The sequence below is a fragment of the Nicotiana tomentosiformis genome, chromosome 12 (genome assembly GCF_000390325.3).
Source record: "Nicotiana tomentosiformis chromosome 12, ASM39032v3, whole genome shotgun sequence".
NCBI classification, from domain to species: domain Eukaryota; kingdom Viridiplantae; phylum Streptophyta; class Magnoliopsida; order Solanales; family Solanaceae; genus Nicotiana; species Nicotiana tomentosiformis.
The window spans coordinates 41,516,511-41,530,570 of NC_090823.1; the positions used below are offsets into that span (position 1 = coordinate 41,516,511).

Sequence of the window (14,060 nt, forward strand, 5' to 3'; positions counted from 1 at the left end):
GATTCAGGATCGGCTTAGTACGGCCCAGTCCAGACAGAAGAGTTATGCAGATCGGAAGACTCGAGATGTTGCTTACATGGTTGGGGAGAAGGTTCTGCTCAAGGTCTCACCCATGAAGGGTGTTATGAGGTTCGTGACACAAGTTTATTCTTTTAAAACAAAATCCTTTTTGATCACCCGTCTAATTGACATATTATTTGTAGGGAATTGAAGGGATTCAAAGAAAGGTAATGATACAAAACATGGAGAAATCAAAAAAGGGAGAAAATGAATGTCATGAATGACTTTCTGAGGAATCCAACTTGCATGGGTATTCTGATATTCTGCATTTGGTCAATATTCTACTATTGGTCTATTACGAACCTGGTTCACTTGGCATTCATATCTCTTATCTGCATAGCACTCTAGTAGCATATCAACCTGGAACATGCAACTGGGTTCTCTGCAATGGTTTGTTAATCATCAAAATATAATTGCATACTCTTCTCAACAATTATCACTATGAAAGATGGTAGAAACATGCAACAAGAATATCATCTGTAAGATATGCTTCATTACATATTTATCGTAATAATAATAATAATAATAATAATAATAATAATAATAATAATAATAATAATAATATAACAATATAATAACATTAATAATAATAGTAGTAGTAGTAGACTTTCTCAAAACATGGCATTAATTTTTATATAATTATTATTCATACCTCAACATTTACGGAAAATAAATATCTTTAATAAGGAGATAGAAGGAAAAAATGGAAAATTACGATAAATTAACAACCTTTTAACACACCAAAAGACTCGTTCAAAACGTTTCCTCAAAATCACTCTTCTCCATGCAAAAAGTGGTAAATTGTTCGCACAAAATACCGATAATGTCTCGTATCCCACTCTATAAAAACCCTCACCACAACCCCAAATCACAAGGCAGGAAAGGAAAATTCGGCTATTACATCTCAACTTTCCTTTGAGACGTTAATTTTCGCCTGCCTATATTTCAACTCGTCTGATAGATACGGAGATGAAGAAGATCACTTGTGCCGCCCTAGTTGCCGCAGCCTCCATGAGCGCTGCCATGGGTCAAATGAGCCCAAGTGACGCCCCGGCTCCGTCGCCGACCAGCGATGCTGCTGTCTCTTTGCCCGCTGTGGGAACTTTGATTGGAGCCACACTCTTGTCCTTCTTTGCTTACTACATGTACTAAATCACCGAGGAAGAAAAGCAAAAATGGAAAAACAATTACGGTGGTGATGGTGAGTAGGGTGAAATGGGGGAAATACCATTTCTTTGGAGGTGAATACAAATATGTGTGGTGTGATCCTTAATGTCCTCCTTTTCTAATGCTTTATTTTTCCTTTGGCATTCCCTTTTGCCTGTACTTAACTTATACGAACCAATGCATATCATGCAACGTAGAAGATTTCCTCGATATTTTCTATTTTTGTTATTATGATAATAGCTTGTTGTTGCTTAATTTTTAGAAAAGCGATTATTGTTTGAGGTCAAGAAGTCAAGGTTAAAATAAACAACTAAAATTACGAAATAAGCGCTAGTAAAATAATTTTATCTTAAATATATGAGTATAACTCAGGGTTTAAAATAATTCTCATATATGAGCAGTGTTTTAAAAGGCTTTTTTACGACTCGCTCAGGGCTCGCCCTTGAGTGGGACACTACAAAACTCCCTAAGTCTCACTTGTGAGTCTTATGCCCCAAGCGCCCGATTGTGCCTTCTAAATATGCCTAACACTCAACGCTTGGGGCTCACCTAACCGTTCTTACGCAAATCATGTGTCGAATTTTTTAATTAACACTGCATTCTCATATATGATGATTGAGATTAACTCAAATAATCAGCCAATGTACTTGGAAATTTAATATTTGAGAACATCATGATGCCACATATTATTTGAGTATTTCTTTTGAAAATAGATAAATGAAATTTATATATTCACTTGTGATTATTTTTAATGTCTTAGTTTATACGTCTATTATTAGACTTTTATTACTTTGATATTTGAAAGAAATTTTGTATTTATTTATCATGAAATAATATTTTAAATTATAGTACTTAAAGTTTATTGATTATTTACTTTTAGAGGCAAAATAGATAGTTTTATATCATTTAAAAAAAATGATTTCTTTTAATTATTTGAAAATTAAGATATTGTAGTTGATTTCGTATCTTGGAATAACTTTAATTCCATTGCATTGTTTATACTTGTAAGAAGAAACAACAACAACAACAACAATAACAACAACAACCGAGTGTAATTCCAACAAGTGGGGTCTGGGGAGGCTAGTGAGTACACACACCTTACCCCTACCCTGAGTGAGTAGAGAGATTATTTTCGAAAGACCCTCGGCTCAGGAAGACGAACAAAGACAATTAATCAGTACCATCAACAGAAATCACAGAAATAATAACAGCAACATAAGGACCAGAAAACAGATGAAAAGCAATAACAATAACAAGTAGGTAAGGCTCGGTACTATGAAAAATGAAAGAATAATATGAACACAATATTAACCACTAGCAGTCTAAGACAAAACCCTATCAGACTAGTCTCTCACCCGGAACGATGTATAAAAATACTCAACTACCTCCTAACCAACAACCCTAATGCTCGACCTGCACACCTTCCTATCAAGGGCCATGTCCTTAAAAATTTGAAGCCACGCCATGTCCTGCCTGATCACCTCTCCCTAATACTTCTTAGGTCGCCGTCTACCTATTCTCGTACCACCCAAAAGCCAATTGCTCACACATCCTTACCGGAGCTTCTAGGCTTCTCCTCCGCACGTTCCCGAACAATCTGAGCCTTGCTTCTTACATCTTATCATCCATAAGAGTCATGCCTACCTTCTACTGAATATCTTCATTCTTAATCTTATCTATCCTAGTGTGCCCGCACATCCACCTCAACATCCTTATTTCTGCTACTTCCACCTTCTGGATATGTGAGTTCTTAACTGGCTAACACTCTACCCCATACAACATGGCCGGTCTAACCACCGCTCTATAAAACTTACCTTTGAGCATCAGTGACACTTTCTTGCCCGACAAAACTCCAGATGTTAACCTCTATTTTATCCACGCCACCCCTATATGGTGTGGCAGTGCATCCATCACTAGGGAAAATAAGAACGGGTTGAGTGCAGATACTTGGTGCAATCCCATAACAACCGAAAAATGCTAAGAGTCGCCTCACACTGTCCTAACCCGAGTCTTAGCTCCATAATGCATGTCCTTAATCGCCCTAATGTAAAAGACCGACACACCTTTTGACTCCAGGAATCTCCAAAGGACCTCCCTAGTCACCTTGTCATACGCTTTCTCCAGGTCAATAAACACCATGTGTAAATTCTTCTTCATATCCCTGTATTGTTCCACCAACCTCCTAATAAGGTGGATAGCTTTCATAGTTGAATGGACGGGCATGAACTCGAACTGGTTATCGGATATAGACACCGTCCTTCTCACCCTCACTTTCACTACCCTCTCCTAAATATTCATAGTATGACTTAGTAACTTGATACCCCTCTAGTTATTGCAACTCTGGATATCACCTTTGTTATTGTACAATGGTACCACCATACTCCATCTCCACTCATCCGACATCCTCTTCGCCCTAAAAATAATATTAAACAGCCTAGTCATCCACTCCAAGCCTGATCTACCCACACACTTCCAAAGTTCTACCGTAATTTCATCTGGCACGATTACTCTGCCCCTACTCATCTTACACATAACCCCCACTACCTCCTCAACCTTGATGCGTCTACAGTACCCAAACTTTCGGTGACTCTCTGAATGCCCCAATTCACCTAGCACAATATCCCTGTCCTCTTCTTCATTCAGAAGTTTATGAAAGTAAGTCTTCCATCTCCGCTTAATTTGCGCCTCTCCTATCAATACTCTACCTTCCTCATCTCTGATGCACCTCACTTGGTCCAGATCCCGAGCATTCTTCTCTCTCGCCTTGGCCAGTCGAAATAACTTATTATCCTCGCCTTTGTCCCCTAATTCCTCGTACAGACAACCAAACGCTACAGTCTTAGCCTCTGTGACTGCCAACTTTGCCTCCTTCCTAGCTACCTTATACCCCTCTCTGTTTTCTCTCCTCTCCTCCTCGCATGTTCTCCCTACTAATTTCAGGTACGCAACCTTTTTCGCTTCCACTTTACCTTGGACCACTTCATTCCACCACAAGTCACATTTGTACCCGCCAGAGTAACTTCTCGAGACCCCTAATACCTCTCTTGCCACATCCCTTATACAGTTCGCCGTCGTCTTCCACATAGCGGTCGCGTCCCCACTACTCCTTCAGGCTCCCATAGTCGATAAACTCCCCTCCAACTCTTGAGCTTTATCCTTTATCATGATAACAACGTCCATCACCAAGAGCCTATGCTGCGTCGCGAGGATCTCCCCCGGAATCACCTTGCAATCCTTACACAACCATCACCAAGAGCCTCTTCACCGCCGTACTTTGGAACATAACCAAATGCTCCTCTCTCTTCGGAAAGCTAGAGTTCGCAATCACCAGCTCAAATGCTTTAGCAAAATTCAAAAGCGAAGTTCCGCCTCCGTTCCTATCCCCAAAGCCGAAGCCGCCATGCACCTCGCCATAACCACCCAAAGCTAGATATTTTATTTTCTATGAGTTTCTTTAATTTTTTTACTTTTGTAAACTTTTAATGTAATTTTGAAATTTTTATGTTATTGTGATATTTTATTAAATTATAACGTTAAAAAATTTAAAGATCAATGCACCTTATGCATCATGTTTCAGGGCTTGTGCCTTAAGTAAAACATCTTGCCTGACGATCCAGCCCTATGAAACACTGTATATGAGCGTTTTATTTTATTCGAATGCCAAAATAGTGTATTTCCCGAAATACAAATGATTATGTGGATTAAGAAAAGTCAATTGCATTTTGAATTTGTTAAACTGAGTGCCCCTAGAATTTGTCTAAAGAAACCTGGTTCTTTAGCTTATGTCGTGAAATGTGATAAAATCAAGTGTGGAAAATTAAAGAACATAGATATTTTTAGGTGAAAAATCACCTGGCTCAAAAGGTGCAAAAGCTTGACCTATCCGGTAGTATTTAACCCCAATTTCACTAAAACAAAAGGAGTCAAATTATTTAAATTACAACTCCTGCAATATTCAAACTTAACTCTAACTATTTTCTTAACGGCTCACGCGAATTTTTCATACTTTCAAGTCAACTCTAACTTAAAAAGTATAATTATAACTCAATACCTTAATATATCTGAACTAGGACTGGACTAAAGTTATACATAAGACTGCAACGGACTAACTACTCCAGCCTTCATATTCTTTTGGATGAGCATGGAATCAAACTCATTCATGAGAACTTGCTTGAATTGCTTGTTAACTGAATGCACGAGCTTTTAATGTGTATAATATTCCTTTGTTGCAAGGAATTGGAAAATAATATATATCAACACATTAACCAAATAATTCGACCCTATATGAGGATGAACTCAAATCCTAATCTCCTTTCCAATAAAAACGCACTACCGGGTTCATCTGAGATCTTATAAGAATTCAAGAGATTTTCTTGATTATTCAGTTAGTTAAAAGTTATCAAAAATATTTTTCTCCTAAAATAATTTGCACTAGAGTATTTGGTAGTGTTTAGAGGTTAGAGGTGTGCCTGTAGCTTATACTAGGGTGATCCAGGATATGTATGATGGCGTTAAGACCCGGGTTAGGACGGTGGGAGGAGACTCGGAGCACTTCCATGTCGGGATGGGCTTGCATCAGGGATCCGTGGTTAGCCCATTTTTATTTGACCCGGCGATGGATGTTCTGACACAGCACACTCAAGAGGAGGTTCCATGGTGCATGTTATTACTAATTGAAGAGATGCGAGGTGGTGTTAATGCGAGGGTAGAGGTTTGAAGACAAACTCTGGAGTCAAAAGGGTTAAGATGAGCAGGACTAAAACCAAGTATTTGGAATGCAAGTTCAGCAATGTGTCATGATACAGACATCAAAGTGAGGCTAGATTCACAAGTCATCCCTAATAAGGGGAGTTTCAAGCAACTCAGATCTATTAATCAAGGTAATGGTGATATTGACAAGGATGTCACACATCGTATTGGAGGAAAATGAATGAAATATGTAAAGACCCGATCAGTCATTTTGAGCATTTGCATTCTGTTCATCTATCGAAGTCTTGGGTATCTTCGTATGATATATTATGACTTGTGTGAATCGCCGGTTTTGGTTTTCAGGTGACTCAGAATTGATTTGGAAGAATAATTCTCAACTACGAAGAGTTGACCAAGTTTGACTTTTTAGTATTTGACCTCAGATTGGAGTTTTAATGGTTCCGTTAGGTCCGAATGATGATTGTGGACTTGGGCGTATGCCCGGATTTGTATTTGGATATTTCTAGAAGGTTTCGGCACTAATTGGCTAAACTTGGACAAGTTGGTATGTTCGGACGGGGTTCCCATTGACTCGGATGAGTTTCGGGGTGGTTTAAGACCATTTCTAGGCCATTTTTAGTTTCTAGTTTTTGGCCATAGGGGTGTGCATTGCGATCGCAGGCTTTGAGTCGCGTTAGCAAAGAGCAAATTTATTGTTTGGGCACTGTGAATCGCGATATGTTGAATTCAATGTTACCAGGTCTAGATTGTTGTTCCAGAACTTGAAATAAGTACGTTGTGTTATTTGAAACTAGTGTACAAAATTTGATGTGAATCCGAGTTGTTTTGATGTGTTTGGCGCAAGTTTAGATTTTGGGTCGTGACACAAATATAGTTATCCATAAAGTTATAAGGAAAGGATTTGTATTAGATAAAATTCTAGTTGATTTAAAATTCTAAATATTATGACTTTCTAGCTTGTTGAATATGGAGAGAATTAACAACTAAAATCTTAGTTGATTTAAAAATCCTAATTATTAGGAAAGTAAACTCAAAATAAAATTTTTGCCATTAAAATTATTTTTTAAGGCTAAGAAACATGAACGATTTTTTTTGCAATGAAAAAACTAAAATGCATATAGTATGCATGAAATGGCATAAATGATTCACTTGAATGGTCAAAGTTTTCACTCTTATGCTCAAAATCCACCTTATCAGATCCCATATCAGAACAACTATAACTCTATTATTGTCTCACAACATGCATGTACGCCATCAAATGAGAATATGCCATCAAGAGAGAAACATGAGAGGGCAACCATAGAGGGATGGATCTAGATCCACACGCTACACGGCAAAGACCTCATTCTATAACAATATACACTATAAACCTTGTATCATATCCAAATCAATCCACTCAATACATCCAAATATGTAATAATCATAGCAGTTCGAAATAATATTTCATCTCCAACTCTGCATATGCTCACAAATAATCAATAAAATACACAAGGATATAATAATTAAAAGTGCGGATGTGTGCTCAAGATATAAAGCATGACTAAGGCTAAATCATTTATATCAATAATTTCACCGATAGCCCATCATGGCCAATTAAAATGTTGTAATCCTAAATGTAGTTACTAACATAAAAGAATAAGCTTACGTAGTCATGCAATTGATTAACACATAAATCATGGAATGCACACAACCAAACAAGGAATAGTAGAAGCCTAAAGTTTACCCCGAACATTTATAATTCATAGTACACGCATATAAGCTCGTCTCATATAAGTTGCTCTTCACACATTTAAATTAAACAAATAAGGTCATATCTTATGGGTTATTCCCTCAAATCAAAATTGGGCAAGATACTCCCCTTAACAAGACAAACCAACCCTCTAAAACTGCCTTTTCTTTGGAAACCACTTCCAAACGGCTCAAATCTAACTAAATAATACTCAATAAGGTCAAATAAAGTCATAGGAATCAATTACAAATAATAAAGTTTCAATTTTTAATAATTTCCAAAAAGTCAGTAAAAGTTAACTTGGGCCAACATGGTTAAAACTCAAGTCTAGGGGAAGATCTTGTTTACCCATAACCCCACGAGTCTAAATATGGGTTTAGTTTATAAATCCATCTCCAAATTGATACTCAAAATCTCAATTTACACACTCTTAAGTTGTAGACAAAATCTCAAATTTCACTCCAGAATTCCATATTTTAGGTGTATAAATTCACAGGGAATCAAGATACATGATCAAATCCAAGAAAAATTTACTTAGATCCAACACTTTAGTGTAATTCCACTTAAAATCTCATCCTCTCTTCTCGATAATTCCAAAAATTGAAAAAGGGCAAAATCCCAAAACTTTAGACTTAAAATGCGCCTGCCAGCACTATCCTTCGCAAGCGCGGCCACAGCCTTGCATTCGTGAAGCACAATCTGCCTTTGTTAGAAAATCCTCTTTTGCTATCACGAACGCGATTGGACATCCACAAACGTGATGCCCAGTGACCTCCAGTCTTTGTGAACGAGTCCCTACAACTGCGAACGCAAAGCATAACAGCCCTTAGCCATCCTTTGTCACGATCGAGAGACGAGCTCCATAATCGCAAAGCATACCAGATACTAGCAAAACCCAACAATATCAAATATGCTATGGGTGGTCCAAAACACATTCGAGCCTCACTAAGACCCCGTCCAATCACACCAACAAGTCCATAAATACTAGTTGGACCTATCTATCTTGCTTCCGGTGTTATTTTATATGTTTTGAGGCTTTGAGTAGGTCCGTAGTGTGTTTATGAACTTGTTGGTATAATTAGACGAGATCCCGGGTGGCTCGGGTGTATTTTGGACTACCCGGAGCAAAGTTAAGTTGGCTGTAAATTGCTTGTATGCTGGTGTTTTGGTGTGCTTCGCGATCTCAAAGGGCATCCCGCGATAGTGAAGAAGGCATTTTAGAGGGGCAGCTGGTTTCACTTCGCGAACGCGAAGAAGGCTCTGAGAATGCCAGGGAGGACATGGCTCTCCTTCGCGAATATGAAGGCACAATCGCGAATGCGAAGAAGACAAGAGAGGACTTGGGCTAAAAGGCTGTTGGTCTTCGTGAACGCGGCTGTTGGGCCGCAAAAGTGAAGGCCATGGATCATAGGTCATCGCGAATGCGACCTAGAGGTCGCGAACGTGAAGGGCGTTTGGGCAGCTGGAAGCCTTCGAGATCGCGAGGCTTCTTTCGTGATCGTGAAGAACAATGGGCCTGGGAAAAACACTTTTATTTTGGACTTAGCCTATTCCTCTCATATTTTCACTTGGTCTTGGACGAAATTAAGAGCACTTTTTGGGGGATGTTCATCAACATCACAAGGTAAGTGATTTTTACCAACTTTGAGTTTAATATATAGATTATGGGTAGACTTTAACATGAAAATTAGTAAAATTTGTGGGATTTTATTGGAAACCTAGGGTTTGATAAAAATAGGATTTTACCAAGAAATTGGTTATGGAATTGGAAATAAAATATATATTTGAGTTCGTAATGTCATGGTAACGTTTATCTTCAAATAATTTTAGAATCCGGCCACATGGACCTGGGGGTGACTTTTATGGACATTCCGAATTTGGTTGGGACATTACTTTTTAGATAAATTATGAACTTTTGAGCATATATTTAACTGTTTGTACGACTTTTGAATAGTTTAATATTGCTTGGCATTATTTGGGGAATTCCTGTGAGGTTTAAGAGCCGAGTTATGAGGTTGGAAGCAAAGTAAGTTTCTTGCCTAATCTCGTAAGAGGGAATTATCCCCCATAGGTTTATCAATTATTGTGTGCTACTTGTTGTGGGAGCTATGTACGTAGAGGTAACGAGAGTCTGTACGTAGCTAGATTCATGCTTATGTTCGGGTAGACTTAGATTCACATCATGCTTTAAATGTGCTATTTGTATTAATCTTGCTCGTTTGATTTCTTTAATTCATGACTGAGATTGGGACTAGAATAGAAATAATGATCAAGACTCTTACTTTAGAAATTGTGAAATACTATCGAATGGAAGTTCCGTGCCTTCTCGACTCACATGTAATTTTGCGGGTGAGAGAGTTTCTCTATTCTCATGGGATCGGGTCGTTCGCATCAGCGGTGTTGCAATTTATGCTTATGGGATCGGTCGTTCGCCTTGGTAGTATTATGAATTATTCTTATAGGATTGGGTCATTAGCCTCGGCATGAATATGTAATACTATTCTTATGGGATCAGGTCGTTCACTTCGGCGGTATTGTGTAATACTATTCTTATGGGATCGGGTCGTTTACCTCGGCAGACTCATGTGTAACACTTAAGATTTGATTTGGTATTGATATCAATCAATTTTCTTCCTTCAAGGTTGGTTATGGAATTTTAATGATTTCGTAATGATCCATGTTATGAAATTAATTATTAAAGTTTATCTGTTTCGTTGTTATTTGTCGTGTTTCATACCTGATGTAATGACCCAGCCGGTCATTTTAAATATTTTAGCCTCGTTCCCCTATTTATTGCCTCATCTATGTTATATTTTGGTTATGTGACTTGTTAGGGTGGTTGGTTTTGGTTTCGGGTGAGTTTCGGAGTGAAATGGGATACTTAGTCCTAAAGTTGGAAGCTTAAGTTAAAAGAGTTAAAAGGAGTTTCACTTTTGTATAGATGACTCCAGAATAGAGTTTTGACGGTTCTGATAGCTCCGAATGGTGATTTTGGACATAGGAGCATGTCTGGATATTGATTTGGAGCTTTGTAGGCTGTTTTGGCTTGAATTGGCGAAAGTTAGAAAGTTGAATGTTTGGAAGGTTGAGAAGTTTGACTAGGACATGACTTTAATTATGTCAGGGTCGGATTCCGATTTCAGAAGTTGTAATAGGTCTGTTGTGTTATTTATGACTTGTGTGCAAAATTTAGGGTCAATCGGAGTTGGTTTGGTAAGAATCGTTGTTAGTTTTGGAAGTTTGATGCTCATGGTTTCCATAGGTTTGAATTGGGTCACAATACGTATAATGGATGTTGTTTGAAGTGATTATAGGCCTCGAGTAGGTTTTCTATGTGTTTTGGAACTTGTTGGTATATTCAGACGGGTCCCGGGGGCCCCGAGAGTGAATAGGATTGAAATCTGATCATTTTTGTACTTAGTTGATTGCTGAAGCTACTAAGGTTCTGGTGCAGTCGCTGTTGCGCTTTGGTGTTCGCAGTTGCAATTTTCCCTGGGCTTAAGTGGAAGGCGCACCTGCGATAGGATTTCCGTAGGTGTGGAGCCGCAGATACGGCTGAGGATCCGCAAAAGCGAGATCGCTGCGCAGAAAAGGATAAAAACGAGGGTTTGATTTCATTCGTCATCATTTGACATAGAAGTGGGCGATTTCGAGAGGGATTTTGAAGGAATTGATCGGGATAAGTGATTCTAATTCGGTTTTGGATATTATACATGAATCCATCATTGTTTTTATCATTTAATTAGTGTTTTGAGTTGGAAACAATTAGGGAACTTCGTGAAAAACTTGATAAACTATGTTTTGAAGATTTTAAGGTCGGATTGAGTAATTTTAGTATGGTTGAACTCGTTATTGAATGGGTGTTCGAATTTTATAAGATTGGCCGGGTTCCGAGATGCGAGCCTGTGGTTGACTTGTTTAGTTGACTTTTTGATTTTCTTTAAAGATTGCAACTTTATTATCTGGAATAGTTTCCTATGGTTTGTATTTATGGTATAAGGTTATTTTGGCTAGATTCGAGCCATTCAGAGTTGGATATTCGCGGAAAAGGCTCACTAATGGATTGAGTTAGCGTGTTTTGAGGTAAGTATCTTGCCTAACTTTGTATGGGGGAATTACCCTTTAGGACGTGTGTTGTTTTGTGTTAATTGTGGTACGTAAAAGTCGTGTACGCAAGGTGACGAGTGGGTACACGGGCTAAATGTAGTAATTGACCGGTTAAGCTATGTAGATTATTTTCATGCCTTTAATTGAGTTGTCATAACATGTTATATTCATCATCATTAATCTATCCTTACATGTTTCACTTGACATTGTTAATACTTTTCTCATCTCTTACTTGTTATTTAGCCTTGCACGCTTAGTTCAAGTTATTGTTCCCTTATTGCCTTGTTAAATATTTAATTGTTGAGTTACCTTACTCGAAGGTGTTATTTCTTGGTGTTGAAGCTGTAAAAGTCATGATCATATTGAGGTTGAGTTGTAAATTGTTGAAATATCATTCTTGTTGAGTTGTTCACTTTTGGTTTCTATCGTTGAGACTCTTGTATACATTGTGGTTGAGCCATGGGCTATTTATCATGGAAACATTGTTATTGTTGACTTCTTTGGCAAGTTGTAGTATTAGGCACTTGAGGTGTGATTTGTGATATGTTGTGATATTGATATGCATGCTGTGGTATAATGATAGGGGTTGATACGCATGTGGTGAGATAAGGTGGGCTTGATACGTGTGTTGCTAGTAGGGGAACTGCTTGAAGCCATGCAGTGTGATAAGGTGGAATAAAATTCGGGTAACTATTTCAAAAAATGATTTTCAAAACTAAATGTAAGGCTCCCACGGTGATATAAGAAAAATATTTTGAATGTGAAATAAGACTATGAGGCGGTACCTCGGTAGTGATTCTTGTTGCCACATTTCATTTACATCACTTGTGTTTTATGTGCATCGTTTCCTTGGCATTCTTATTATGTGTTTCTCACGTGATGTCTTTATTGCCTTAATTTCAGTGTAGCTATTCTTGGTGTATTCCTTCATTGTATCATTTTCATTTTTTCCATTAATATACTGTACTATACCTGTTCCGTTTCTTTATTTTTTCCAATAGGTGTATTGACTCGACCTCATCACTACTCTACCGAGGTTAAGCTTGATACTTACTAGGTACCATGTAGTTTACTTTTACTACGCTTCGGCACATCATTTTATACAGATCCGGGTTCTTCATACCAGCCTAGGCATCTGTGAGTTGAGCTTGAATTGGAGACTTCAAGGTATACATACCGGCGTTCGCAGGCCTCGGAGTCACCCTCTATCTTAGTTTCTATTGCATACTCCTATTATAGATATTGATGTATTAAGAATGGTTCTGTATACTCGTGTATTTATGACTTGGTCTCACCAGATTTTGGGTGTTATTTTCAGTTGTATTATGGAGTCATTCTTATGATAGCTGTTGGTTTAATTAGAAGTTTTATTATTATTTCTGTTAATTCTTTATGTATGTTAGGGTTACCTAGACTTAGAGATTTGGTGCCATCACGATATCCTGCAAGAGCCATGAGAGGCCGGGGTCGGGGCAGAGGCCGAGGAGAGGCACGTGGTGCAGCTAGAGCACCTGCCTGAGCTGTGACAGAGGAGCCACCAGTAGCTCTAGTTGGGGGCAGGCACCTAAGGTGCCCGTTACTACCCCTGCACTTTTGGAGACCCTCGCACAGTTCTTGAGCATGTTTGGTACTCTAGCCCATACCCCAGAGCTGCGGGTCCATATTGACCAGGTCCCAGAGGTTATACAAGTGCAACCGGTTGTCCCAGTTCAGCCTGAGGTCAGGGCAGCATCATCTGAGGAGGAGCAGCTTAGACTTGAGAGGTACCACAAATACCACCCTCCTACTTTCAGCATCCTAGCTATAGAGGATGCATAGGGTTTTCTGGAGAAATGCCACCTTATTCTTTGCACCATGGGTATTGTGGATACGAGCGGGGTTGCTTTTACTACATTCCAGCTGTCAGGACCAGCGTATCAGTGGTGGCAGGCTTACGAGGAGGGTAGCCCACCTGATGCAACTTCACTCACGTGGGATCAGTTTTCAGAGATGTTCTTGAGAGATTTTTTTCATAGAACCTTAGGGATGCATGGCGCACGGAGTTTGAGCAGCTGCACCAGGGCACCATGACAGTATCAGAGTATGCTTTCAGATTCAGTGAGTTGTCCAAACATGCACCTGCCTTGGTTTCCATAATCAAAGAGCGAGTCCGTCAATTTATCGAGGGGCTCAACTATGGTATCAGATTCAACATGGTTCGGGAGTTGGAGACAGATATCCCATATTAGCAGGTGGTAGAGATAGCTAAGAGATTGTAGTGTGTACGAGGCCGGGAGAGAAAGGACAG

At 38.8% G+C, this 14,060-nt stretch overlaps 2 protein-coding genes and 2 long non-coding RNA genes across 4 annotated transcripts; 1 reads left to right on the top strand and 3 right to left on the bottom strand.

The window, feature by feature from the left end:
- Nucleotides 1-943: 943 nt before the first annotated feature.
- LOC138903573 (uncharacterized) lies at nt 944-1,716 on the bottom strand. Its single transcript, XR_011412855.1, has 2 exons — nt 1,469-1,716; nt 944-1,381 (listed from the first exon to the last, which is right to left on the bottom strand). It is a non-coding gene; the product is annotated as an uncharacterized lncRNA (long non-coding RNA).
- A 681-nt stretch (nt 1,717-2,397) lies between these two features.
- On the bottom strand, nt 2,398-3,432 carry LOC138902528 (uncharacterized). The gene is made up of 3 exons (XM_070190407.1): nt 3,221-3,432; nt 3,042-3,113; nt 2,398-2,500 (listed from the first exon to the last, which is right to left on the bottom strand). Exons 1-3 carry the CDS (start codon nt 3,430-3,432, stop codon nt 2,398-2,400), a joined length of 387 nt encoding a protein of 128 aa, XP_070046508.1.
- Nucleotides 3,433-3,552: 120 nt separating this feature from the next.
- Nucleotides 3,553-4,311, bottom strand: LOC138902529 (uncharacterized). Its single transcript, XM_070190408.1, has one exon. It carries the CDS (start codon nt 4,309-4,311, stop codon nt 3,553-3,555), a length of 759 nt encoding a protein of 252 aa, XP_070046509.1.
- A 78-nt stretch (nt 4,312-4,389) lies between these two features.
- LOC138903574 (uncharacterized) lies at nt 4,390-6,751 on the top strand. Its single transcript, XR_011412856.1, has 2 exons — nt 4,390-6,107; nt 6,280-6,751. It is a non-coding gene; the product is annotated as an uncharacterized lncRNA (long non-coding RNA).
- Nucleotides 6,752-14,060: the final 7,309 nt, after the last annotated feature.

Bases quoted from the DNA above. Each gene is read 5' to 3' on its own strand.
- LOC138902528 (XM_070190407.1), bottom strand. From the start codon at position 3,432: ATGAAAGCTATCCACCTTATTAGGAGGTTGGTGGAACAATACAGGGAT. The intron at 3,114-3,220 runs GTGAGGCGACTC...CACACCATATAG, and splicing joins AAGACTCGGGTTAGGACAGT to GGGTGGCGTGGATAAAATAG. The intron at 2,501-3,041 runs GTAAGTTTTATA...CATTTTTCATAG, and splicing joins AGTGTCACTGATGCTCAAAG to TACCGAGCCTTACCTACTTG.
- LOC138902529 (XM_070190408.1), bottom strand. From the start codon at position 4,311: ATGTGGAAGACGACGGCGAACTGTATAAGGGATGTGGCAAGAGAGGTA.